Raw genomic sequence first — 24,237 nt, 5'->3', positions numbered from 1 at the left:
CCAACACCTTTGGGATGAACTGGAACGGAGATTGTGAGCCAGGCCTTTTGGTCCAACATCAGTGTGTGACCTCACAAATGCTCTACTGCATGAATGGGCACAAATTCCCACAGAAACACTCCAACATGTTGTGGAAAGCCTTCACAGAAGAGTGGAAGCTGTTAGAGCTGCAAAGCTGTCTGTGTGTTTACAATGAGACGCCATTAAAGTCCCTGTTGGTGTGATGGGCAGCTGTCCCAATACTTTTGTCCATATAGTGTGTGTAGTACTGCTTGTCTCTCTGTGCTTTACCTGATGAAGGTCACTAACAAAGTGAGGACAGGTAACATTTGGTTTCTTTACAGTATTTGTTTCTGGTTGTCATGACAACCAGAAATAAATCACACTGACCAGAAAACATATAACACAGGTTGACTCACTAATAATTAATATCAAATGTTATCAAATTTAATATTAACAAACAACACACTAATACACGGCTGCACGGAAGTTACTGATGTTACCGGCGTCTCTGAATCCCTGCAGAGAGTGGATGAAGCTCTCTGCTGCCTCCTCTTCATCACCCAGCTGACTGAAGGCAAACGCCAAGTTACTGAAACACCGAGCCTGGTCGCCACGACAACCCAGGGAGCCTGCACAGAGAGAGAGAGACAGAAACATTATCACTTCACATTGTAATGGGGTAACACAGGGAATATCATATACAGTGTTATTATACAAATGTCAGGTATTTAGTGGGCTGAGTGAGACATCGCTCTTTTTACACTCTCTGACACAAAATAGTAGAAGTGTTGTGTCTGGGACAGTTTGAAATATTAAACCATGGAACAGTAAGAAATGCAGAAGGTGGCAGCACTTTAATGTGCGGAAACAACAGGTATGTGCAACAGCTGATTTTATGGAAGTCTGAGGGTTGATCATCTCTTAAATCACCTGTGAGGTAAAACAAAGGAATGAATCAAATCTGCAGCTTGTTTTGACACAACCCGACACTGAGCACAGATGAATCAGTCTGTGTCAGTTAGGGTCGACTTCCTGGTCAGTACAGGCCCTGAGTGACAGCTGATTGGTCTGATGAGTGACCGTGTCTCACCGTAGAGCTTAGCAGCCATCTTGTGGTAGCCCACAGCACGTGTGAACTGGCCCACAGAGTTCAGGGCAGCTCCCAGGTTGGCAAGCACTTTGGCCAGCAGGGGGGGCTGCTGAGCTGTGGGGCCCAGAGCCTGCCAGAAACACTGCACCGCCTCCTGGAAACACCTGAGCTGGCAGTAAGACACGCCCACTGACAGGTACAGCTCACCTGGACCAGAAGAGCAGAAAGTCAATCAATCAATCAATCAGATAGTTGAATCCGTTGATGGTTTAAATGCAAAGACATTACCCAGAATCTTTGGGTCTTTGATTCTGTCTGTCAAACTCAGACATTCGGTCACTACGTTGAAGATGTCATCATGACTGAATTGATCTGATTGCATCATGTGACTTCCTGCCTCTTTGAAGGCACTGGCTGCAGAATCAAACATGGCTGCCACTCTGTAACTCTCTGCGGCCCGCAGGAAACCCTGAACCGCCAGAGACCAGTCCTGCAACACATACACAGCTGTCACACCTTTTACCTGACATCTCACATTCCCTGACACGTGTGTGGTTCAGGTTCTGTCTCTGGTTCAGGTTCTGACCTGTTCCCTGCTGTAGCAGCGGCTCATCTCCATGCAGGCGTCTCCCTCGCTGCCTCCGTCTCCTTGCGATCTGTACAGCTGAGCAGCCTGCAGGAAGTAGACGATGGCCTCTCGGTTCTGTCCCAATGCATTGTGGGCCAGTGCCAGGTTGAACTGAAGGTCCGGGAGCCGTTCGGCCTTTGGTCCGGGCTGCGCCTGACGCAGGAGGTCCAGACCTTTCTTAGGTTGGCCTGCCTCCACGTAGGCTGCACCGAGGTTAAAGGAACAGGCCTGGAGGACCCGAGAGTCCTGCAACTGCGGAGCAGAGCATGATGGGAAATCAACAACCGCTTCAAGCTCCTGCATCTGTTACTACAACTACTAATACTACTACTGTAGGACTGCTGCTACTGTTACTGTGACTACTACTATTGCAGCGACTTTCACTGCTGCTGCTGCTATCACTACTACTACTGTTGGTGTTCTAGAAATATTACTACTACTGCGGCTTCTATTTCTACTGCTACGACTACTACAGCAGTACTTGTGCTGAAGCATATGAAGACGAGCACGGCTGCTGCTGCTGCTGCTGCTGCTGCTGCTGTGACCCCAGCAGGCCCACCTGTCGCGCAGCCTGCAGCGCGCCGTTAAAGCAGCTCAGAGCGTCTTCGGTCCGACCGTCCCGCAGAGCTCTGTGACCAGCAGACGTCAGCTCCTCGACGTCAGACGCCTCAACCTCCTTCCTTCCCTCCTCCTGCTCCCTCCTCCTCCTCCTTCTCACCTTCAGCACATCATCGCCTGGAGCAGATGCATCAGACGCCATGTTGGACCTGCAGGAGGAGGACTCACCTGGACAGAGTCTGAACCTGAAAACATCAAACATCATCAACGCTGATGACTGTTTTCATGATTAATTAATCATTAGACTGTTCAGATGAATTGATTTGTCACTTCTTTATTTAAATATTATAATGTTAAGTAAGAGCTTGTCTGTCTTTGTGTGTCGGCCCTGCGATTGACTGGCGACCAGTCCAGGGTGAACCCGCCTCTCGCCTGTCGTCAGCCGGGACAGGCTCCAGCCCCCCGCGACCCTGACGGATAGGCGGTATAGAAAACGGGTGGATGGATGTTAACAAATTAGATTAGATTTTCTATGAGCTTGGTTAAATGTTTTATTGACTTTTCTCTCTCCAGTCTCCAACCTACTGATAAAAATCACGTGTGGCTGAAAGCAACAGACCATATTTCTGCATTTGCCGTTTTGAAAACAACTTAAAAACTTTTGCTCTTCCTGTTTCACTTGTAGAAGCGAGAAGCTGAAGTTAAAGCTAACAGCGCCCTCTGCTGGAGGAGTCCGCACATAACACTGACGCCTTCACGTTTCACCAGCAGAGAAAGGACTGAAATGACTGAACAAACCTTAAATAAACGTGAGGCATCCCGTAGCTCACAATGTGGACTGCGTTTCATGTTGAGACCCGGGCCCGATCCCTGCCTGGTCCCGATCCCAGCCTGCCCCCTCCCGTTGCAGGCCACCCCCTTCCGCCTCAAAGCAAGGCAGATGTGAAAAACAGATCTACTGAACCGAGGAGCCTTCAGTGAACACAACCTGTAAAGAGAGCAGTTTGTTTGAATGACACTCTGCTTTCTTACACTTGGTTTGACCCTAAATCTAACATCACATTCAACTTAATAACTATTAGCTACTGCTAGCACCGCTAAGCTTTAGCGCTGTGAGCTAACATTCCCAGCAACACTTACTGCTTCACGGTGAACATGAAAATCCTCCTCAGTAAGCCGCAAAATGTGCTGCCAGTAACTGTTGAAGTACGACTGATGTGTTTAAATGAGCAAATAACATCCGCTATTAGCTACAACTGTGGTGGGTTAGGTTGCTATGGCAACATGTGAACAACTATAGGAAAAACAATTAAAATGATGACAAAATAAACAGTAGAATAACCTGTAGAACGAGGAGTCTGATGCTGTCTGGGGCTAATAAAAAGAAAACAAAATTTATCTCGGACGTTTATTTTATTGACAGAGAAATACATAGACCACAATCCAATGCTACAACTCTCCAGCCAATGGGCGAGGCGGCTGGAGCGTTCGGCCAATCAGAGAGCGGCGGGAGCTTTCAAACTTCAGGCAGGAAGCAGCTCCGAGCAGCAGTTTCAAACTGAGACTCACAGGGATCGGGAGGTTTTTACGGCGTGAGTTTAAATTGTAGCGCTTACCAAATACGTTTTATTTACCGAGAGGACAAATACAGAGTTAATTAACCTGTCGGAGGACAAAGGCACGAGCGACGTGCCAACATGGCGGATTCAGATGGACACAGTCGCTGTGAGTTTGTTTATTCCTGTTTCACTGAAATAAATACGTTTTACCTGATTTTTTTCTTGTGTTATTATTCTTGTGTAAGTGTCTTCATCTACTGCCGCTGGTTTTATGTGCTAATCCTGTGTGCTGGACTGTCTGGTGACATATTTTCGATTTTATGAAACTCACATAAGCTGAACTGGTTTCATCTCCGTCAGGTCAGAAAGCCTCGCGTGCCTTCAGCTCAGCTTTACCATAAATCAATCATCATTAATCATAACTGTGTCACTGCATCTTAACTTTTCTTGGCTCGGGTGTGCATAAACTACATGTTATGAACTTCTCTCAAAACTGAAAAATGTAAATTATTGGCTGTCTTATAGTTTATGTGTATTGGCTGGAAAAAGTCCTAAGACAGACTGTGTTCTTAACTCACGCACCTGTCTGTCAGACACTCAGGTGTGCACACACCTCTGCTGAGTGTGACAGAAGCACTCAGTGGAAACAATCAGCTGCACCAGAATGAACAGAACAACAGATAAAAGTCATCTGAGAGAGCAGCTCAGAGCGGCGTGTGTGTGTTTAACACATGTGTGTGTGTTTGTTGCTGTTTGTGTGTTTAATGTGTGTGTGTGTGTGTTACAGATGAGCGCCTGACGGCGGAGCAGATGGATGAGCAGAGGATCCAGAATGTGGCCTATCAGTACCTGTGCAGGCTGGAGGAGGCCAAGAGGTCAGTGGGTTCACACGTCTCATCTTCTTCCTCCTCATACGTTCATACGTGCAGCAGCTGCAGTGTGACGCTTTGCTGAACCGATCAGTGTATGACATCACTCCTCATCACTCAGGTGGATGGAGGCGTGTCTGGGGGAGGAGCTTCCTGCTCCCACCGAGCTGGAGGAGGCGCTGAGGAACGGAGTCCTACTCGCAAAACTGGGCCATCGATTTGCTCCCAACGCCGTGGCTCTGAAGAAGATCTACGACCTGGACCAGCTCCGGTACCAGGTAACACACACACATCAGTGGGCGCCAGTTAGAACCGGCGGTCATGTTGGTGCCGTGCAGCGTGAACTCAGTGCACGCACTCAGCTGTCCCATAATGCCTTGCGTCTCTTCAGAGTTCAATAACCAGCTGTGTATTGATCTGATCAGGCGGTGGGTCTTCAGTTCCGGCACACCGACAACATCAGCCACTGGAGGAACGCCTTGACGAGGCTCGGGCTGCCAGCGGTCAGTGAGCACACCACTGGTGATTGATCAGAGTGTTGATCGGGTGATCAGTGTGTTGATCAGGTGATCAGTAATCAGTTGCTGTTGTCGTTTGCAGATCTTTCATCCAGAAACTACGGACATCTACGACAAGAAGAACATGCCGAGAGCAGTTTACTGTATCCACGCGCTCAGGTGTGTCCACCTGTCAGTCGGTACGCCTGTCTGTCTGCGGCCTGTCTCTCTGTCTCTGTGTTAACCGCGTGTCTCTCTCTCCCTGCCTGTCTGTCTGCAGCCTGTACCTGTACAGACAGGGTTTGGCTCCACAGATCCACGACCTCTACGGAAAAGTGAAGTTCACAGGTGAGTAAGATGAATGAACTCGTTTCTTTTCATTTTTTATTGGAGCTCAAGCTGTGAATGAGCTGATATCAGAGTGTGTGTGTGTGTGTGTGTGTGTGTGTGTGTGTGTGTGTGTGTGTGTGTGTGTGTGTTCAGATGAGGAGATCAACAACATGAAGTTGGAGTTGGATAAATATGGAATCCAGATGCCAGCATTCAACAAGATCGGAGGAATTCTGGCCAATGAGGTGTCTTTGGACGAGGCTGCAGGTACAGAGAGACTGAAAGCCGATTGGTTGTGAGGTCGCACAGAGGAGAGAGGTGGCGTTAGAAGGGGAGGCGCAGCAGAGGGAGACTTTGACCTGCCGTGTTTTTTTCCCTTCAGTCCATGCGGCCGTGATTGCCATCAACGAGGCGGTGGAGCGAGGTGACGTGGAGGCCACGGCCGCCGCTCTGAGGAACCCTAACGCTCTGCTCCACGAGCTGCAGGAGCTGCTGATGAGCGTCTATCAGGAGATGCTGCATCAGAGCAAAAGAAGGAAAGAGCAGCAGGCGGCCAACAGGGTGAGTCTGACTGGTCAGAGGGAGGTCTGTTTGTCCAATCAGAAGCCTTCTGGGAGGTGTGACTCTCTCAGCCCTGATCCCAGCGCAGACCAGGTGATCGGCCATCCAGATCCCGATTTCTCCTTGAACTATCAATTTGATTAGAAGATGACGACCTAATCATTATTAGTACATGTGATTTTATATTGTGACATCAATGACTTCATCACATTGATACTACGTTCATTCAAATCCACTGATTGATCAGTTCTGATTATTGATTTACAACATGAGACAAAGATCCGAAATGAGCTGAGATACTAAAGTCTCACAGACTGACACACACTGTGTGTAATCTGACTCTGTGTGTGTGTGTGTGTGTGTCAGTGTGGAGGTCAGGAGGACAAAGATATCTATGAGGAGTTTCTGACTCAGAAAGAAATCCAGGACAACATCAACACTGTCAACGGTGAGTTCCAGTTCTGATCAGTTCATCAGACCAAACCTCATGTAAATTTCTTCTTCTTTTAAACCTCAGCTCAGCGCATATGAAACATTCAGCTGCTCTGAGTCTGAAATAAAAAATGAAAAGGGGCATGCAGCGGCATGACTGACCAATCGCAGCCCAGCTTTCTGAGACGCTAAAGTTCTTTAATTAAATGTAATTCATACTCAGAAATGTTTAAATAAAATAAAATAAAAAGACAAAAACTGCAGTTTATCTTCTATCCAGTAAATGAAAAGCCAGCTGACCTCAGATTGATCAGCTGTGATGATACTGATGATGTGTGTGTGCGTGTGCGTGTGCGTGTGCGTGCGTGTGTGTGTGCGTGTCAGTCCGAGCAGTGGTGGAGCAGGTGGATGAAGCTCTGGACTCTGCCGATGAGCTCTCTCTGCTCGCGGCTCTGCAGATGCCATGTTTGTCCCTCAGGGGCCTCCGTACTGAGAATGGGCCCTGGTACTTGGAGCAGCTGTCAGCCGACCGCCAGCAGAAGGCCCTGGTACACACACACACACACACACACACACACACACACACACACACAGTCAGGCAGGTTCTTGTGTTATCCTGCAGATCTTTGTTTTATCTTTACAGGATGTAACCTGCAGCCATAAGACATTCGAAGTTCAGTAACGTTTAACTGCAAACACAGCTTGGTTTAGTAAATATTTTGTGACAAAACAATGTGTCAGTACTTTATCTGCTTATGTTCCCGTTCTCATTAGTGGCAGTCCTACACTGAAGTGATCACTGGTAGATCGTCACTGATCATATAAAATAAGCTCTTCTAGCTTTGTCTTTTGTTGAAGGTGGGGTTTAGTGACATCTAGTGGTGACGTTGCAGCATTGTCTCACCCTCCTCTATGGGAACTTCTAAATATTCCCTGTCTAGAGCCAGTGTTTAGTTTGTCTGCTCTGGGCCACTGTAGAAGCGTGGCGGACTGTACCGGAGGAGCCGCTCTCTCGAACATGTAAAAGGCATTTAACTCATTCAGAGGTATTAAAAAAGAAGTCAGGTGATTAGCATGATGAATATTACATCGACTTCTGCTCTAAATCCTACGTACTGCACCTTTAAATCATTCTGTCTCAGCAGTTTGAGACACAACAGAGGAAGGCTTAAGTGTCACTGTGGTCTCTAAAGTGTTTGCTCAACACGTTTGACGTCTTAAGACCCCAGAGTTTAACCTGAACAGAGTTTAGTGAGTAAAGATTCTTCCCGTTAGCCCTCATGAGAAACGACCTCATGGTGTCCTGTTTGTCCCGTCCTGTCAGGACCAGGGCTGCGTGGATCCTCTGGAGCCCGACGAGCTGCAGGAAGGTGTGACCATCGCCAACCGGGATGCTCAGAGGGCCCGGACCAGTAAGTCACACACACGCTTCATTGATCCCTACTAATCCCGACGTCGCCGATTAGCACGGCAGCTTTTCCTCAGCTGTTGTCGTGTCATTTGGTCGACTGCATCATACGCTCACATCTGAAGTCACAGCTCCTTTAATCAGTGTCTGTCTGTGTGTGTGCGTTTGTTTGTTCAGTGCACGCGGCGGTGCAGAGTGTTAATGCGTCGCTGCGTCTCGACGACCCCAGACACACAGTCAGCTGTCTGATGACCTCTGACCTTCAGCTGCCTCAGGTGTTTCCATTCGCTGCGACTCTTTACCACCGAGAGCTGCAGCTGCTGCAGAGGCGGACTCCACAGGTACACCTGCAGTCTGTTCACTGGTCTGTAACGTTCTCTGCCGCCACCTGGTGGTCAGACACAGTAATTTGTGGTCTGTTGTGTGATAGTAACTTAGTTTTTTCTGTTTGTCTCCACCAGGGGGAGCTGCAGCAGGAGGAGCTGTTTGTTGCCGTGGAGATGCTGTCAGCTGTTGCTGTCATCAATCAGGCCATGGAGGCAGGAAATCTGCAGCAGTTCAGCTCCTTATTGGTCAGTCCGTCTGCAGGGCTGTCTGATGTCGACCCCACCTTGTTGGACAGGTACGACTCTTTTTGTCTTATTCTACTCACCTGTGAGTACTACTCATCTACTCATTTTCAGTACATAAATACAAAAGCAAACTAAGTTGTATTCATACTTTTCATAGACAAAGTACATGTCAAAGGTCTGTAGTAGTTGGTCCCATGGTGACGACGATGCTGATGGTTCAGTATAATGATGTCATCATGTCCTCAGGTATTTTAAGCATCTGGTTGGTGTGAAGCAGCAGGTGGGCAAAGATCTGCTGACCTGGAATCAGCTGCAGGAAGGAATTAACTCTGTGAACAACTCGGTGCAGGACGAACTGGAACGTATGAAAAACACACACACACACACACACACACAGAGTCTTTGTGCTAAGCTAGGCTAACAGTTTCAACTCCTCTTCTGGTCTCCTCATCTTGCTGAAGGTGGAGAGGAAAAATATTTGCTGAAATGTTGGACTGCTCCTTTAACACTGCGTTTAGTTTGTACTCGTCAGTCGTCTTCTCGAGTTGTTTTCCGACTTCCGAAGCTGGAAGTGACAAATCGAGTGCCACCTGAAGTCAGAATTCCAACTCGTCGACTCGGTCGAGTTCACAAACCAACATGGCCGCCAGAGCGTCGACTGTGAATAAAAGCTGTGGTTTTGCGTGTTTTCAGTGTGTTTGTGTGTGCGGTTCAGTAAGTCATAAACACAACACTGTCTCACTGCTGCCTGCGGACACACAGCTGTGCTACCACGTCAGCTGCTGCTGCTTGTGACCGCTCCATGTTGCTAAAGCAACGATGGCTGAGTGACGGTACAGACAGACCTGTGTTGTGGCACAAACAGACTCGGCTTCACTGCGAGTCCGGAGTTACGACTCACGAGTACAAATCGAATGCAGCATAAGTCGACACTGAGAGCACCGACTGGTCTGCCAACATTTAGAGCTAACTAACTGATTAATGAGCAGAAAATGTGTGTGTGCGTGCGTGTGCGCGTGTGACCGTGACCTCTGACCCTTAGAGCTGCTGGCTGTCAGTCAGATTAACAAGGCTGTGATCAGAGGAGACTCTCAGCAGCTGCTCTCTGCTCTGCTGCTGCCCTCTTGTGCTGTGGATGAGGTTTTACCTGCCAACACCTGCCGATACCTGACCCTGCTGACCAGAGCCAGGCAGCGTAAAGCTCAGGTAAATCCACACAGGTGACCAATCACAGGAAACACACGTTCAAACCAACAGCTCCGATTTGCCCCAGAAGCAGAATTCTGACATGAATCACTAATCCTCATCATTCCGATCATTTGAAGTATTTTGTATTTAAAACCTGAGGTCATGTGTTGTCCTTCTGCGCAACCAGGTGAGCGGAGACCCAGGAGCTGAGCTGTGGTTGGCCGATATCCAGGAGGTGGTGAGGAGAGCCAATCAGGAGAGTCAAAAGGCTCTAAAGTGTGAGTTTAAACTGTCAGAGGACTGAAGAGGTCAAAGAAAGAGCAGAGAAAAGCAAACTTCCTGCCGTCCCTCCATGAATCTTTGCTGTGAAGGATCTGATCACACAGTGAAAAGTTCTTCTTCTTCAGTTGGTTATGTTTAAAATCAGGCAGCTCATTCTGATGTGAGCTCTTATTGCTGGAATTTATTGTACTTTATTGTATTTGTCCGCCTGCCGGCTGGATAAGCAGACCCAGGAGGAGGTCCTGCAGCTCCAGACCACACTGATAGTCTGTGTGTGTGTGTGTGTGTGTGCGCGCGCGCAGTGTGTCTGTCTGTAGCTGCAGTGAATCAGGCTGTCAGGGAGAAGCGAGCGGCTCAGACTCTTCGTGTCCTGACTCTGCCTGAGGTTCGGCTGCAGGGACTCGTCTCTGCCTGCGCTGCAGATTATCAGCAACGGCTGCACGGTTTGATGACGGACAGGATGCAGCGAGGTACAACTGACTGATCACCTGACCGCACACACCACCTTCGCCCAGCACCATCACCTAACAAGCTGTGTGTGTGTTCAGGAGACAACAGGAGTCCGTGGGTTCGAGTCCGGCTGGATGACGGCTCCTTCTACTACTTCCACCTGAGCAGACTGGAGGGCAGCTGGGAGGAACCCAACGGCTTCACACACAACAGTGTGTTCCTCGACCGACAGCAGATACAGGTGAGACGCACCTGAGAGTCAGGGGTCTGTTCTCAGGCTCACATCCATCTGCCTGCTGTGATTGGTCCCCTGCAGTGATGTCGTGTGTGATGTCATGTCCACAGGAAGTAGTCAGCAGTGTGTCAGGCTCATACAGTCGCAGCGTCCTGTGGCAAAGCCGTGAAGCCTTCGTCGTTCGTCTGCAGGCTGTCTGTCGGGGTTTCCTGATCAGACAGAAGCTGGAGGCTCGGCGGCGTTACCTGATCAGTCAGACACCTGCCGTCATCACCATCCAGGTGAGAGCCCTGCTGACCCCCTCACAGAGCCGTCTGGAGCATCAGGCTCATGATCAAAGCTCAGGTTTGTCCAGTTAGGAGTGTGATGAACCGGACTTTGAAGACTCCTCAGTGAGGCTCGGGTTCTGGTCTGCAGAATCGGAATCATCTTTGTTGCCGCTTAAGTGAGGAGGTTTCACATTACTAGGAATTTGTCTTGATTGGTGCATACATAAAATGTAAGATCGAGTGACATATAATAATAGAATAAAATAAGATAAAATAGAATAAAGTAAAACAAAATAAGATAAGTATAAGTAAAATAAATATGGTTCTAGAGGTAGTACAAAAGTGAGGTAGTACAGAGTGGAAGTAAGTGAGGTAAACAGTACAAATGGTCAGCAGGTGGATCGTGACATGAGCACAGGTCAGTGACTGTGCTGAAGTAACTGAAGTGCAGAGCAGAGTGTTAATCAAGAAACAAATGAACTAATCGTGGAGTTCTGAAGCCGTCTGAACTTTCGGCGAGGCGTCAGTGAGCTTGCTGCCGACTGACATTTTAACACGGGAAGCTTTTCTCTTTGTCTCCCTGTTCAGTCTCATTGGAGGAGGTTTGTCCAGCAGGGGGTCTACAGGCGTCGGCTGCAGTTTCTCTACACGAACTGGAGAGCTGCTGTCAAGGTAACAACCGACTCGTCATGACTCGCTTAACTAACAATGTTAATGTTGTTTATTTGTTAAAACTCATCCATCCGGGTGTGAAAACCACAGACTGGCTGTTCTGCAGGTTAGTTGACCATTAATGTCTGTGTGTTTGTACTGACAGATCCAGTCGTTTGTGAAGATGTGGTTAGCGAGGAGAAAATATCGAGCTCGACTGAGTTTCTTCAGACGCAACGTGAGTTTTCCCAGCGGTTCTGTTCTGTAGCAGGAAAACTTTGGGATTTCTACAGATCTGAGAACAGTTTCTGAGTCCTCTCTGTTCTGTCAGGACTGCAGATGTTCTGATGTGAACCTTTCATCAGAACTCAAGTTAAATACACGTCAGTTTTTCATTTGCATATATACCTCCTCATCCCTGAATAAGTGACTCAGTCAAACCAGTATCGTCTGCCTCGCTGGTCTGATGCTGTAGTAACTCTGTCTGTCCACAGGTGGGTGCTGTCATAAAGATCCAGGCCTTTTTCAGAGCCAACAAGGCTCGAGACGAGTACAGGATGCTGGGTAAGCTAATTGAGGAGGGAACGCTCTGATTGGTCATACTTGATTTATCAGGTGCTTATTATCCCCGCCCTCACCTGTCTCAGTGCACTCGGCCACGCCCCCCCTGTCTGTGGTCAGGAAGTTTGTTCACCTGCTTGACCTGGGCGATGCTGACATCAGAGAAGAGGCGGAGCTGCTGCATCTGAGGGAGGATGTGGTGAGGAGTATCCGCTTCAACAGGCAGCTGGAGGCAGACCTGGACCTGATGGACCTGAAGATCGGCCTGCTGGTCCGAAACAGAGCCACGCTGCAGGTACGTGCCGCTCGACAGGTAGCACCCACCCTGATGACAGACACCTGGTCCTTTTTTCCAGCTGCGCTCGCTGAGGTTTGCGTCCTCGTTAGTGCTAACGAGCCCTCTCTGCACAGGAAGTGGTTTCTCACTGTAAGAAACTGACGAAGAAGAACAAGGAGCAGCTGTCGGACATGATGGACGTGGAGAGAAGTAAAGGACTGAAGGCTCTCAGCAGAGAGAGGAGGGAGAGACTGGAGGCCTACCAGCACCTGTTCTACCTGCTGCAGGTGAGACAGACGTAGCAACCGTTTAGAGGTGCGTACGGTGCCTGTACCTGTACCTGTGTGATGTGATGTCATCAGCTTCTGACTGCAGCGACTGCGTGTCCATGTGTTTGAGACTGAGACTGAAAACCTTCTCCGTTCCAGACTCAGCCGCTGTACTTGGCTCAGCTGATCTTCTTGATGCCTCAGAGTCGCTCCACCTCCTTCATGGAGATGTTGGTGTTCAGTCTGTTTAACTACGGCTCCGACCGTCGGGAGGCCTTCCTGCTGCTGCACCTGTTCACTGAGGCGCTGCGATACGAGATCAGGTGATTACACACACACACACACACACACACAAACTAAAAGGTGATTTTTGACATGTACCTGTGTCTCTGTGCTGATGTCAGGCTGAAGGTGGAGCAGCCTCAGGAGGTGGTCACGGGAAACCCCACCGTCATCAAGATGTTGGTGAACTTTTACCGTCACGCTCGCGGTCAGAATGCCCTGCGGGAGTCCCTGGGTCCGGCCCTGCAGGACGTCCTTCTGGACCGAACTCTCAGCATCAGGACCGACCCCGTAGATGTCTACAAGACCTGGATCAACCAGTCCGAGACCCAAACTGGACACAAGAGGTCTGATTCACCTGGGGCATTGTAGTTTCCTCCACACACTGATGTAGGCATGCAGCATCAGTGCTGAAACATGCAGCCAGGTCCTGGTGTCAGGGGGACATGTTGAAAACCTGAAAGCCACTTGGCTCTCCGTGCCTGACTCGTGTGTGTGTGTGTGTGTGTGTGTGTGCGTGTCCCTGTGTCCCTGCAGCTCTCTGCCGTACGACGTTTCACCTGCTGAAGCTCTGAGTCACCCTGAAGTCCAGAGACGCATCGACATCGCAATCGTCAATCTGAAGAACCTGACAGACCGAGTCTTCAAAGCCATCACCTCCAACCTCCACAAACTACCGTAAGTCACCAGCCAAACACCCCCAACCTCCACAAACCACTCCAGGTCTCCACTGCTCCCCCTCCTTGAACTGCCCCATAATGGTGCGTTTGTGTGTGTTGCAGGTATGGACTACGCTACACGGCGAAGGTGCTCAGAGACGCTCTGGAGGCAAAGTTCCCTGAAGCCACTGAGGAGGAACTCTACAAGGTAACCTCCAGGATTTAGACCGAGCCTCAGCCACTAACAGCCGATTTACATGCGATACTGGCAGTATACTTGTGTAGTATTTGTTAAAAAGAAAACGTTTTGTGTAAACCAGCTTCAGCACTCTGAAACGTGTGTGACCTCCCCTCCCTCAGATTGTTGGAAACCTGATCTACTATCGCTACATGAACCCGGCCGTCGTGGCTCCGGACGGTTTTGACGTGGTGGACCGTTCTGCCGGCTCCGCCCTGCAGCCGGAGCAGCGTCACATCCTGGGCTCCATCGCCCGCATGCTGCAGCACGCCGCTGCCAACAAGCACTTCCACGGAGACGGATACCACATCAGGGCTCTGAACCAGTACATCAGTCAGACTCACAGCAAGTTCAGGTCAGAGGCTTGATTTGAATGTGATGTGGGTTGAGCTGGTTTTTATGTGAACGCAGATGCTCTGAGATGCACAGCACAGGTGTTTTCTGCACTCACCTGAGACTCTTAATGCCGTGGGGTTGTCACCAGGGGGTGCTGAAACAACAAGACAAACACGAGCTGTTGGTCTGGCTTCACCTCCGTTAAACACCCACCGCTGCGTGTTGGACTGGACTGGACTGGACTGATGAGGTTCTTGTTTGTGTCTGACAGGAAGTTCCTGACGTGTGTTTGTGACGTTCCTGAACCAGAGGACAGATTCAACATGGACGAGTACTCCGAGGTGCTCATCGTCCACAAACCTGTCATCTACATCTCTGTCAGCGAGCTGCTCAACACACACAAGGTCTGTGCAGAGATGCTGCGCCTGGACCGGATCCTGGATCTGAACCAGGATCATACAGGAAACCCCACGTCTGCTGCAGCATTCTCACTCTCTCTGTCTGTGTCTGTGTGTAGCTGCTGTTGGAGCACCAGGAGGTCTTGTGTCCGGACCCCTCTGACCCCCTCAGGTTGCTGCTGAAGGACCTCGGCTCGGTGCCCACCCTGCAGGAACTCGCTGGTACTACGCCTGCCGCTGCAGGTACTGCCGTCTTCCTGCTGCTGCGCTGCGCTTGTTGCTGTCGGTTCAGACTTTGGCGTCTTTGTCTGTTCTGTCTGTCTGTTCACACGGGCTCAGAGTCGCGTCTGAAGCGGCGTGTGAGCCCAGCTGAGACGTTGTGACGTTTGCAGCTACGCTCTGCGCTTCTGTTGGTCGGCGTCACCAACATGTCGTGAATTTTGTCAAACTCGGCGAGAAGACAAAAAGTTTGTGAGTTGCTCGTCTTTCTTTCAAGGCTTTGTGAGATGACCCGGCAGGTTTGGTTCCAGACAACCTGCACCTGCTGGGTGGGGCTGACGTGTGCTCTGAGCCGCACGCCACGTTTTGATGTTTTCGTTTTGACTTCACACACGTTCGCGTGTCGTACAGATTGTGCGTCACAGAAGCTGATTGGCCGATCCGTTGTTTGTTAATTATAAAACTAAGAAACGTCCTCACCTGTGTGCAGCCAAAGGAAACCTTTGTTTAAACTTGTAAGTCTTCATCACAAAGAAGAAGAAATCAGACAGAAAAACAAAAACATCTAATTATTTACTCAAAATAAAATGTCTCAGAGGAAAGTTCACAGGAAGCTTTGTAGAGTTCAGAAGCTCAGAGTGTCCTTCAGGTTGAATCCCACGTGGAGGAACAACCAGCGAGCCTGAGCAGAAAACCATCCACCTGTGGAAGCAGCACAAGTTCAAAGCAGACAAGTCTGGATCCACTTGGACTGTAGGAGGTCTTCACTGACATTTCAGCCATACACAGCAAGTACACAGTGAAAGCAAAGGTTCGCCCAGGACCCGGGTGCTACATAGAACAACACAGGCGACCACGCAGGCAGACACCAAACCCACACACAACAACGTGTGCGTGCAAAACGCGTGTCAGCAGCAGGTCTGTGTTTAGTCTGCATCGTCAGCACAGGATCCTGAACCAGGATCTGATGTCTGTACTTTCTGCCCTTCAGGAGAATCTTCATCAGCAGATCCAGGATCAGAGTCCAGCAAGATGGAGGTTTCTCTGACTCTCACCAACAAGTTCGACATCTTCAACGAGTCTGACGGCAAGCTGGATGCCAGAGGACTGCTGCTCAGGTAGCTTAGCATGTTAGCTTCACCTGCTCAGGTATGTTTAGACAACAAGTCAGGTGACAGATTCAGCTCATTCTGTTGTTTTTTCAGCACGAAGCAACTGATCATTGATGTCATCAGGACTCAGTCAGGTGACTCTCTGAGTGACATCCTGAGAGCATCTGCGTCACGTGACCAGGTACACACACACACACACACACACACACAGGTAGATAGACAGATAGATACTTCATTGATCCCAAGGGAAATTCAAGACCCTCACGGTGAACTTCAGTCATCTCTTCTCCTCCACAGGAAGTGTGTCACGATTGGCTGATGCACCGGCGTGCTCGGCAGGACGCTCGTACACCTGATAAGATGAAGAGGAACCAGTCACTGGTTGCCAATGGCAACCTGAGCTTAGAAGAGAAGAAGAGAAAGATCCTAAGGAGTCTTCGTCGTCTCGAGGGACTGGGAGTCTTGAGACCACCTCAGACTGAAAGCCAGATCCTGCAGATGATCGCCAAGGTGACCAATTACACACAAAACATTTATTATTAAACATTTAATAATCATTCATTAGGCTTGCTGACGCTACACAGTGAACACCACAGCAGGATGTTGGTCTAACATGACACAGCGTTTCCTGTTCAGAGTTGTGGACGATAATACAGAATACATCACTGCTTTAACCTGCTATAACAAATATTTTTTACAAAATAAAACCTGTTATTCAATAGTATAACAACTTGTAATACTCCACCCCAGGACATCCGTCAGCAACGCCTGCACCGTCAGCGCCGAGGGGCGGAGCTTCAGAAGCTCCGTCAGACTCTCAGCAGCCTGCACACAAAGAGCCGCTTCCACAGTGAACAGGTGGACTACTACAGACATTACATCACTTCCTGCCTGGACAACCTGACCGTCGACAGGTGCGCCCACACACACACACACACACACACGCACACCTGAGCAGCAGTCAGATGGACTCTGAGTCTGAGAATCTACACAGAGAACAGGAAGGGACCAACAAATGGGCCTTGTGGGACGCCGCTTGTTCAGGGAACTGATTTTAAACCAGCACACACAGAGACACAGGTCAACACAGGTGTCGTGATTGGTTATGTGTTGCAGTAAATCGACCAATAAGAAGGCAGCAGACAGCAAAGGGAAGAAGAAGCTTCCTGCTCTGAGCTACAGCGCCGCCCGACTGCAGGAGAAAGGAGTTCTGTTGGAGATCGAAGACCTGCCTGCTACACAGTGAGAGCACACACACGCGCGCGCGCGCGCGCACACACACACACACACACACACACACACACACACACACACACACACACACACACACCATGAACACAAGGCAAACATCATGTCATGATTCAACCACACGTTAAACTCCGTGAAGTCATCCACGCTACTGAACGGTTTAATGCTGTTCATTTCTCAGCTGAACTGTTCTGTTCCAGGTTTAAGAACGTCATCTTCGACATTGTTTCTGGGCCAGAGAAAGGAAGTTTCAAAGTTAAAGCTCGATTCCTCGGAGTCGAGATGGAAGAGTTTGTGCTCAAATACCAGGTACGGATCAGGCTACATACTGGGTCAAACCAGTCTTAGTGTACTGAATCGAACCGGTAAATGAAACAGCTGAAATGTACGTACGTGTGTGTGTGTGTGTGTGCGCGCTAACAGGACCTGCTGCAGCTGCAGTATGAGGGCGTGGCGGTGATGAGGATGTTCGACAAGGCGAAGGTCAACGTCAACCTGCTCATCTTCCTCCTCAACAAGAAGTTTTTCAAGAAATGAGCACTCCTGCCGGGTTACATATCTCACTGCTCATCTGTTCCTACACACTCCTATGAGCTACAGAGTGAAGCATCTTTACACTCCTATCTTGGGTTTCTCGTGTCTTCCCTCACACCAAATATTGACTGATAGAACTTTATCAAGCTTTATTGGCATGAATGTTATTACCAGACCTCACTTACTTGTTACTCCATTTTAATAAGAGATTATTGCTACTACACTACTTTAAACAAAGTGAAGCATCTTCTTTATGCTCCTATCTCTGTTTTTTCTGTCTCACTACAGTTTGTTTCTTTATCCAGTTTTATACATAATTCTCAGAGTGAAGCATCTTCACTACACTTTTATCTTTGAATCTCATTCTGAGCTTCCTGGAACGTAAACAGAGTGGGATGTCTTCTCTACATTGTCATCAGCTGTCCTGATACCTGATCAGTTAAATAATCAATAATTGTAAATATTTTCTGTCTGCTAGTTTTACTTTAGTGAGAGAAAAGAGAAAACTTTTAAATGTGTCTGAATTGTCTGAATGTTTTTACTCCAATAAACATCTGAAAGCTCAACATGTTATCAATAAGGACCTGATTGGTTTGTTGATTGATTTAAATGTAAAGTATAGCAAATATGACCGATCGTGTGACAGGATTCACTTTATAAAACACACAACTGTCTAATATTCATAACAACTGTAATAAAGCTGCAACTATTGATATTCTTCATCAGTTAATCAGTTATTGATTAAATTGAGACATTGATTCATCGTTTAGACCAAAACGTTGTATTATGCCTTCATTTACGGTATTATATTCATGCCACAATTGTGAGCGCGCACAGGGAAATTTGGAGCGCGAAAAATTAAACGTACGGCTGAGCAGACCGCAAGGTGAACCACGCAAAGTCTTAGAAACGGACTTCCGCTCCGCAGTCTGGGGGCTACACAATCTTTAGTTCATTAAACATAACGAGTCGTGTTAAGCTAACAGCAAACAGGACGCGGCTACGTGTACAGCACCGTTTAGAACCCATGTGACCCACTTCAGAGGACTTCCGGCTGTTTTTCTCTTTGTCGGTAACGTTGAATAAAACCATGGGGGCAGCCATGTTGACGTACAGCGAGTACTCTATTGGTGTAGCACGATCACGTGTTGAACTGTACCACCACTCGCGAACCAACATGTTATTACGCTCTGAACGAACTACTTCTGCATTGAATGCCTCCACAAGCCACCCGCTTTCACCGCGACATGATGCGATGTCTGCAGGCCAATACACTGCGCCTCGCTGAGCATCTGTCACCGGCCACCCGGGAGAGACGGAGGCAGCTGTGGCCTTTGGTGGCCTTTGGTGGCCTTTGGTGGCCAAAGCACGTGAACAAGGAAAAGGCGTACTACATCGGAGGGAGAGCCTTTGCAGAAGGAACTGAACTGATTCCAACTACCTGAAGGTGATAATCACATAACTGCTAACAAGACTATACTGAGATTATGCAAGTTAACTGTTATAACCCACCTCATGTTACACTGATGATGCCTCAGAGTTAATGAGATGAGGGGAATTGTGAAAACCCAGGTGCCTCTCTGTATTTACATGTTGTATGTTTCACTGCATATAGAACCTGAGATGGTCCAGCTCCTGTTAAGGATAATATTATCTGAGTTTATTCTATCCTTAGACGTATTTTGTTCTATTCATTGTTATTATTATGTCCTTATCCATTGTTACTTTCAATGCCAGGGGGTTACGAAATAATGTTAAACGCAAGGCGTTATTTTTGTTTGCCAAGAAGCACAAAACTGATTTCTGTTTTATCCAAGAGTCACATTCATTTCCTGATGATGGAATATTTTGGAGATCCCAATGGGGTAATGAGTTGTGGCAGGCTCATGGCTCTGAATACCCTGCTGGTGTTACCACTTTAAACCATAACTTTTCAGGGTCGTTGTTATTAAGTATTCGTGATCCATCAGGCCATTTTATCCTTCAAGTGATAGATATTGAAAATATCATAATAGCAGTTATTAATATTTACAGCAATAACTCGCACAATGATAATAATATAATGCTGGAAACTTTAGAAAATCATATTGATAATGCTTTTAGTAACTTTCCTATCTCAGGTATTGTACTCGGGGGAGATTTTAACATGATACTTGATCACAATCTGGACTGTTGGCCTCCACGCAGCCCTGCTGCAGTTAATAAAAACCTGAAAGCTTTTATGCAAAAATTTAACTTAATTGATGTATGGAGACACCAAAATTATAACACTAATGCTTTTACATGGAGTAACAGAAATGCCACCAGGAAATCGCGGCTTGATTTTTGGTTAGTTTCTAACAATCTGAACATAAAATATTAGCTACCGTATTTTTCGGACTATAAGTCGCACCAGCCAAAAAATGCATAATGAAGAAGAAAAAAACATATATAAGTCGCACTGGACTATAAGTCGCATTTTTGGGGGGAAATTTATTTTATAAAATCAGAGATCAAGAACAGACATTACATCTTGAACGGTAAATTATAGTAATAACAATAGGTTAGAGAACAACGGGCTGAATGGGTGTCTGGTATGTTAATGTAACACATCAACAGATATTCAGATAACTATAACATAAACAACATAAGTTTACCAAACCCTGTTCCTCTAGCTGTGGTCATCTAGCTTTTAGCCCGCGATTAGCTTTTTTGGTTTTCTTCATTGCAGTCAGAGTATCCTCCGCTTTTCGCCAGTCCCTCACAAGTTTCTCGCTAACTACAAACTTTCTTTCAGCTGCTCCATTACCGTTTTCGGCTGCGTATTTCACTACTTGCAGCTTGTAATCTGCAGGGTATGATTTTCTTTTTGGGGCATTTGTGTTCAGTCTTTCTCAGTTGTCTTTATAAGTTTATGTTTAAATTTAAATTATTCGGTGGTACAGGAGCGTAGCAGATACTGGCACACCAGCCTAGAGCGCCCCCTCACGACTGTCAGCGTGAACATGTGAAATTACCGTATATATTTTATTATATAAGTCGCACCTGAGTATAAGTCACAGGACCAGCCAAACCATGAAAAAAAGTGCGACTTATAGTCCGAAAAATACGGTAATATTATTACAACTCCACTAAGTGATCATAATGCAGTCTCCATATTTATCCCCTTACACTCTGCTTTCACAAAGGTCTATAGATCTGCTTACTGGAAGCTCTCTTTTAAATCACAAGGCAGTCAAATTAGGCATAAAGAGGATAATAGCAGAATTTTGGAATAAAGCGAATGCTGAAGATGCTTATGGTAGCAACTGGGAACTTCTGAAATTTAAAACTGCCCAGTATTTAAGAAACTATGGAAGTACCTTCTCCAAAAACCAAAGACTAGAAGAAGAGAAAGTAGTCTCTAAAATAATTTCACTATCTCAGAAAAACTCTGCTGATATGTCAGAAAGGGAGCGCTCTGACTTGATTTCAGTACAAACTAAATTAAATGAAATATATTTGCAAAAGGCTAAAGGTGCCTTTGTAAGATCAAGAAGTGGATCGAAGCAGGAGAACAGAATTCAGCCTGTTTTTTTAACCTCGAAAGACATCACAGGAAGCTTAATTTAATCCAACAACTTCACATTAATGGTGATCTAACTGATGATCCTCGTAGAATTGCAGACTTCTGCTCCAGTTTTTACAGTGAGCTACATAAGACCAAATACTGTCATCAGTCAGCAACTTTATTTTTTAATTCTCTGAATAACATCACTAAAATTACTGAAGATGACAAAGAGATGTGTGATGGGATTATAACTTTACAGACTAGACTAGATTAGACTTCCATATGTTGTCCACTACTGGTCTAATATTGTTAACGGGTCGAACTGGGTTCATATATGGAATCTTCCATACAAATATTTGATTACAAACAAAGTTAGAGAAGTGTCTTATAAATTAATTCATAAATACTATCCTACCAAACACTACCTGCTGAGATTTGGGAGGGATGTGTGTGTGAACTGTTCTTTCTGTGGATCTGAGCCTGAAACTATGATGCACCTGTTCTGGAACTGTCACTATACTGCCATCTACTGGAAGGAGGTACTGCATTACATCAAACTGAAGCCTGACTCAGACTTCCTTTTACAATGGAACAATATAGTTTTTGGTGTTCATGATGTTAAAAGTAAAAAACAAAAAGTATTACATAACTGTATGTATGTATGTAAAAAGTACATAACTGTATGTCATAAACTTAATAATTATATTAGGTAAATATCACATACACAAAGCCAAATTTAGTCACTCAAACCCCTATTTTATTGCATTTGTAAAGGAAACAGAACAGAAAGTATCTGTGAATCTAACAATAAGAAAGCTATGAAAACATATCACTTGTGCTCTACTTTTTCTGCATTTACCTAAGTAGCCTACCCCCTGGCTGACGTTCTGTTGTTTGTATGAATGTACATTATAATAACTGCTTTGTATTGAATATTTCAATTAAAAAAATGCCTCCACAAAAAGAATCGACTGGATTTCTAGCGACGAACTTTTCGCTGTTAGCTTAACAAGACTCGTTACTTTGCGGTCTTAGTAAAAGTCTATGTGGCTCGATAGGGCACGTGATCTCGCAATGCATTGTGGGCCGCGGTCGCCATTTTTGTGGGCAAAAGTTATTTGTTTACATCACTTCGCGATAGAAACGGTGCTGATGGAAAAATGGACCGCACCGAGACGCGCTGGACCCTGTTCCAAAAAGTTAGTGAGACTGGTGGAACGGATCCATACGAGCACGTCGACTGGACACTGTCACACATTGTTGCCTGAGTAAATGACACATGGTCTCACAGAGGACTTCTTATGGCTACTTTTTAATATTAAGTTAAAGTAGCTGGAATACAGTTTCATGTAATCCCGCTGAACTACAATATTTCTTATCACCATCAGGCGTAGTTTGATTACCTTTCTTTGTAAAGTGTTTGTCGTCATATGAGCAGGTAGCAGGTGAGGAGGTTTTCCTGTGCCTGACATATCAATGACATGTTAACGATAACAGAAATAAGCAGAGGAAGATTAGCAGCCGTTCATTTTATGTTCAGAAAACCACAGAAAGTGAAACCACATGAATAAGAGCCAGTTCACAGAGTGTTGTGTTCAATGCACTCACTCTGTCGGTCAGCCACTGTGTGCTATCGCAGGGCCTCGCTGTTTAATGGCGGCACTGGGAGACGTGTTACTTACAGCACAGCACACAGTCACAGTCTTATCAATGAAGGAAAGTTCCTCACCTTCAGGTGGAACCAGCAGGCTCCCTGGTGTGCTGCTCAGGTGAGTCATACCAAACTCCTTCCACGCGGACCCTTAGGTGAGCTGCCGCGTCTCCTCCGCAGGTCTCGGGTCCAGCACGGCCTCTTGTGAAGCCCGGGCTTTGCACCTCGGCACACATCAGTCCAGCTTCATCCCCGATGTTAAATCCACGGTCTGCCAAAACCAGATCTCCCGGTAAGCGTTTCCTGAGGATGGCACACCGCTTGGCCAGGTGCTTGTGGCTTACACGCGCTCCCCGCGCTTTAGACGTGAACGATCTCAGCCCATCGTTTGTTTTTACAGAAGCGATCACGTGAACGACGCGGCACGTTCGCACCACGTTTTAACTTGTTTAAATAAAACAACAGGACACGAGAGCAGCGTCAGGCATGCGGCCGCTGTAAACACGCTCTGCAGTCGCCCGTAAAGCCCACAATGCACTGCGGTTTTCCTACTCCGCTACGTCACACTTTCGAGCGCCACGGTAAAACGTCCCACGTGGGTGTTGCGATGTGATTGGAGCAGAAGCAGCCAATCACAAGTTTTCTCCACCCCAGTGCTCTGATTGGTTGACTTTTGTGTCTCATTCATAACCACAAGCGCGGCTGAGTCGCATCGTGAGCGCGCAGCGGTCCTCGTGAGCGCGGAGGGAGACGTTTTCTGAGCACACAATCGATTTTTGTCTGCTCAGCCGTAAGTTTTGTGCGCTCGATCTTCATTTCGCGCGCTCACAATTGTGGCATGAATATAATTCCACATTATGGAATAATTACATATTCATTGAGTTCACTGTGAAATAAACTGACATCAAACTGCCAGCTAACCTCAGCTGGCTCGTTAATTAAGCTCCAAAGTCTTATCTGATACAAACTTTAAATGATGACATCACAAACGTGCGACAGACCTTTACTTCTGGAGACGCCGTCAGTCACGGTTGTTGTCATGGAGACGAAGCCAAGGGGGGACCAAACAGGAGTATTTCTTTACAATAAAAAAACACAGAAATACTTCTGCAGTGTAAAATACAGTTATAAGTAAAAGACATACATTTAAATTTAAAAAAAGCACAAAAAGAGAAAAACACAAAAAGAGGGTTAAACGATAACGTTTTTCTATTTGTTTGACCTCTGCTAGTCTCTGCTCACAGTAACGACGGCCTACCTAATGCTGACTGAGGGTACAGGTGATATAAGGTGAGCAATAACGCAGCTCTGTGATTGGATGTGTAGTCGTCACCCACCACCT

At 47.0% G+C, this 24,237-nt stretch overlaps 2 protein-coding genes and 1 long non-coding RNA gene across 8 annotated transcripts in view; 1 reads left to right on the top strand and 2 right to left on the bottom strand.

Moving 5' to 3' along the window:
* Positions 1 to 3,566, bottom strand: part of LOC124064120 (tetratricopeptide repeat protein 24) — a 5,797-nt gene extending 2,231 nt beyond the window's left edge. Inside the window, exons 1-7 of one of the 3 annotated variants that reach the window (XM_046398259.1) lie at positions 3,420 to 3,566; positions 3,078 to 3,267; positions 2,281 to 2,524; positions 1,680 to 1,973; positions 1,382 to 1,583; positions 1,094 to 1,300; positions 504 to 632 (exon numbers count right to left, since the gene is read on the bottom strand). In XM_046398259.1, the coding sequence (XP_046254215.1) occupies positions 504 to 632; positions 1,094 to 1,300; positions 1,382 to 1,583; positions 1,680 to 1,973; positions 2,281 to 2,524; positions 3,078 to 3,097 (1,096 nt within the window). In that variant the 5' untranslated portion in view covers positions 3,098 to 3,267; positions 3,420 to 3,566. Of the gene's footprint in view, positions 1 to 503; positions 633 to 1,093; positions 1,301 to 1,381; positions 1,584 to 1,679; positions 1,974 to 2,280; positions 2,721 to 3,077; positions 3,268 to 3,419 lie in introns of those variants that run through there. The other 2 variants (XM_046398260.1, XR_006844225.1) reach the window with 2 other exon arrangements.
* Positions 1 to 18,279, top strand: part of iqgap3 (IQ motif containing GTPase activating protein 3) — a 23,569-nt gene extending 5,290 nt beyond the window's left edge. For 3 of the 4 annotated variants that reach the window (XM_046398258.1, XM_046398257.1, XM_046398256.1), the window contains 37 exons: positions 4,626 to 4,713; positions 4,829 to 4,985; positions 5,133 to 5,210; positions 5,308 to 5,384; positions 5,485 to 5,552; positions 5,688 to 5,801; positions 5,917 to 6,095; positions 6,462 to 6,543; positions 6,912 to 7,075; positions 7,852 to 7,939; positions 8,113 to 8,276; positions 8,397 to 8,557; positions 8,754 to 8,869; positions 9,550 to 9,713; positions 9,883 to 9,973; positions 10,280 to 10,447; positions 10,526 to 10,668; positions 10,773 to 10,943; positions 11,520 to 11,603; positions 11,749 to 11,820; positions 12,077 to 12,146; positions 12,230 to 12,438; positions 12,555 to 12,707; positions 12,849 to 13,012; positions 13,094 to 13,318; positions 13,509 to 13,649; positions 13,754 to 13,838; positions 13,991 to 14,223; positions 14,476 to 14,608; positions 14,722 to 14,845; positions 15,813 to 15,939; positions 16,027 to 16,114; positions 16,231 to 16,443; positions 16,684 to 16,847; positions 17,050 to 17,175; positions 17,382 to 17,490; positions 17,605 to 18,279. In XM_046398258.1, coding sequence (XP_046254214.1) covers positions 4,649 to 4,713; positions 4,829 to 4,985; positions 5,133 to 5,210; positions 5,308 to 5,384; positions 5,485 to 5,552; positions 5,688 to 5,801; positions 5,917 to 6,095; positions 6,462 to 6,543; positions 6,912 to 7,075; positions 7,852 to 7,939; positions 8,113 to 8,276; positions 8,397 to 8,557; positions 8,754 to 8,869; positions 9,550 to 9,713; positions 9,883 to 9,973; positions 10,280 to 10,447; positions 10,526 to 10,668; positions 10,773 to 10,943; positions 11,520 to 11,603; positions 11,749 to 11,820; positions 12,077 to 12,146; positions 12,230 to 12,438; positions 12,555 to 12,707; positions 12,849 to 13,012; positions 13,094 to 13,318; positions 13,509 to 13,649; positions 13,754 to 13,838; positions 13,991 to 14,223; positions 14,476 to 14,608; positions 14,722 to 14,845; positions 15,813 to 15,939; positions 16,027 to 16,114; positions 16,231 to 16,443; positions 16,684 to 16,847; positions 17,050 to 17,175; positions 17,382 to 17,490; positions 17,605 to 17,718 — 4,884 coding nt within the window. In that variant the 5' untranslated portion in view covers positions 4,626 to 4,648 and the 3' untranslated portion in view covers positions 17,719 to 18,279. Of the gene's footprint in view, positions 1 to 3,754; positions 4,005 to 4,625; positions 4,714 to 4,828; positions 4,986 to 5,132; positions 5,211 to 5,307; positions 5,385 to 5,484; positions 5,553 to 5,687; positions 5,802 to 5,916; positions 6,096 to 6,461; positions 6,544 to 6,911; positions 7,076 to 7,851; positions 7,940 to 8,112; positions 8,277 to 8,396; positions 8,558 to 8,753; positions 8,870 to 9,549; positions 9,714 to 9,882; positions 9,974 to 10,279; positions 10,448 to 10,525; positions 10,669 to 10,772; positions 10,944 to 11,519; positions 11,604 to 11,748; positions 11,821 to 12,076; positions 12,147 to 12,229; positions 12,439 to 12,554; positions 12,708 to 12,848; positions 13,013 to 13,093; positions 13,319 to 13,508; positions 13,650 to 13,753; positions 13,839 to 13,990; positions 14,224 to 14,475; positions 14,609 to 14,721; positions 14,846 to 15,812; positions 15,940 to 16,026; positions 16,115 to 16,230; positions 16,444 to 16,683; positions 16,848 to 17,049; positions 17,176 to 17,381; positions 17,491 to 17,604 lie in introns of those variants that run through there. The other variant, XM_046398255.1, reaches the window with a different exon arrangement.
* On the bottom strand, positions 16,150 to 24,237 carry LOC124064125. The gene is made up of 3 exons (XR_006844227.1): positions 23,897 to 24,237; positions 16,679 to 16,758; positions 16,150 to 16,425 (listed from the first exon to the last, which is right to left on the bottom strand). It is a non-coding gene; the product is annotated as an uncharacterized LOC124064125 (long non-coding RNA).

This window comes from Scatophagus argus, chromosome 9 (assembly GCF_020382885.2).
Source record: "Scatophagus argus isolate fScaArg1 chromosome 9, fScaArg1.pri, whole genome shotgun sequence".
Taxonomy (NCBI): domain Eukaryota; kingdom Metazoa; phylum Chordata; class Actinopteri; family Scatophagidae; genus Scatophagus; species Scatophagus argus.
Note: the sequence above shows the minus strand (reverse complement) of the source record. Positions and strands in the feature narration are given on the sequence as shown.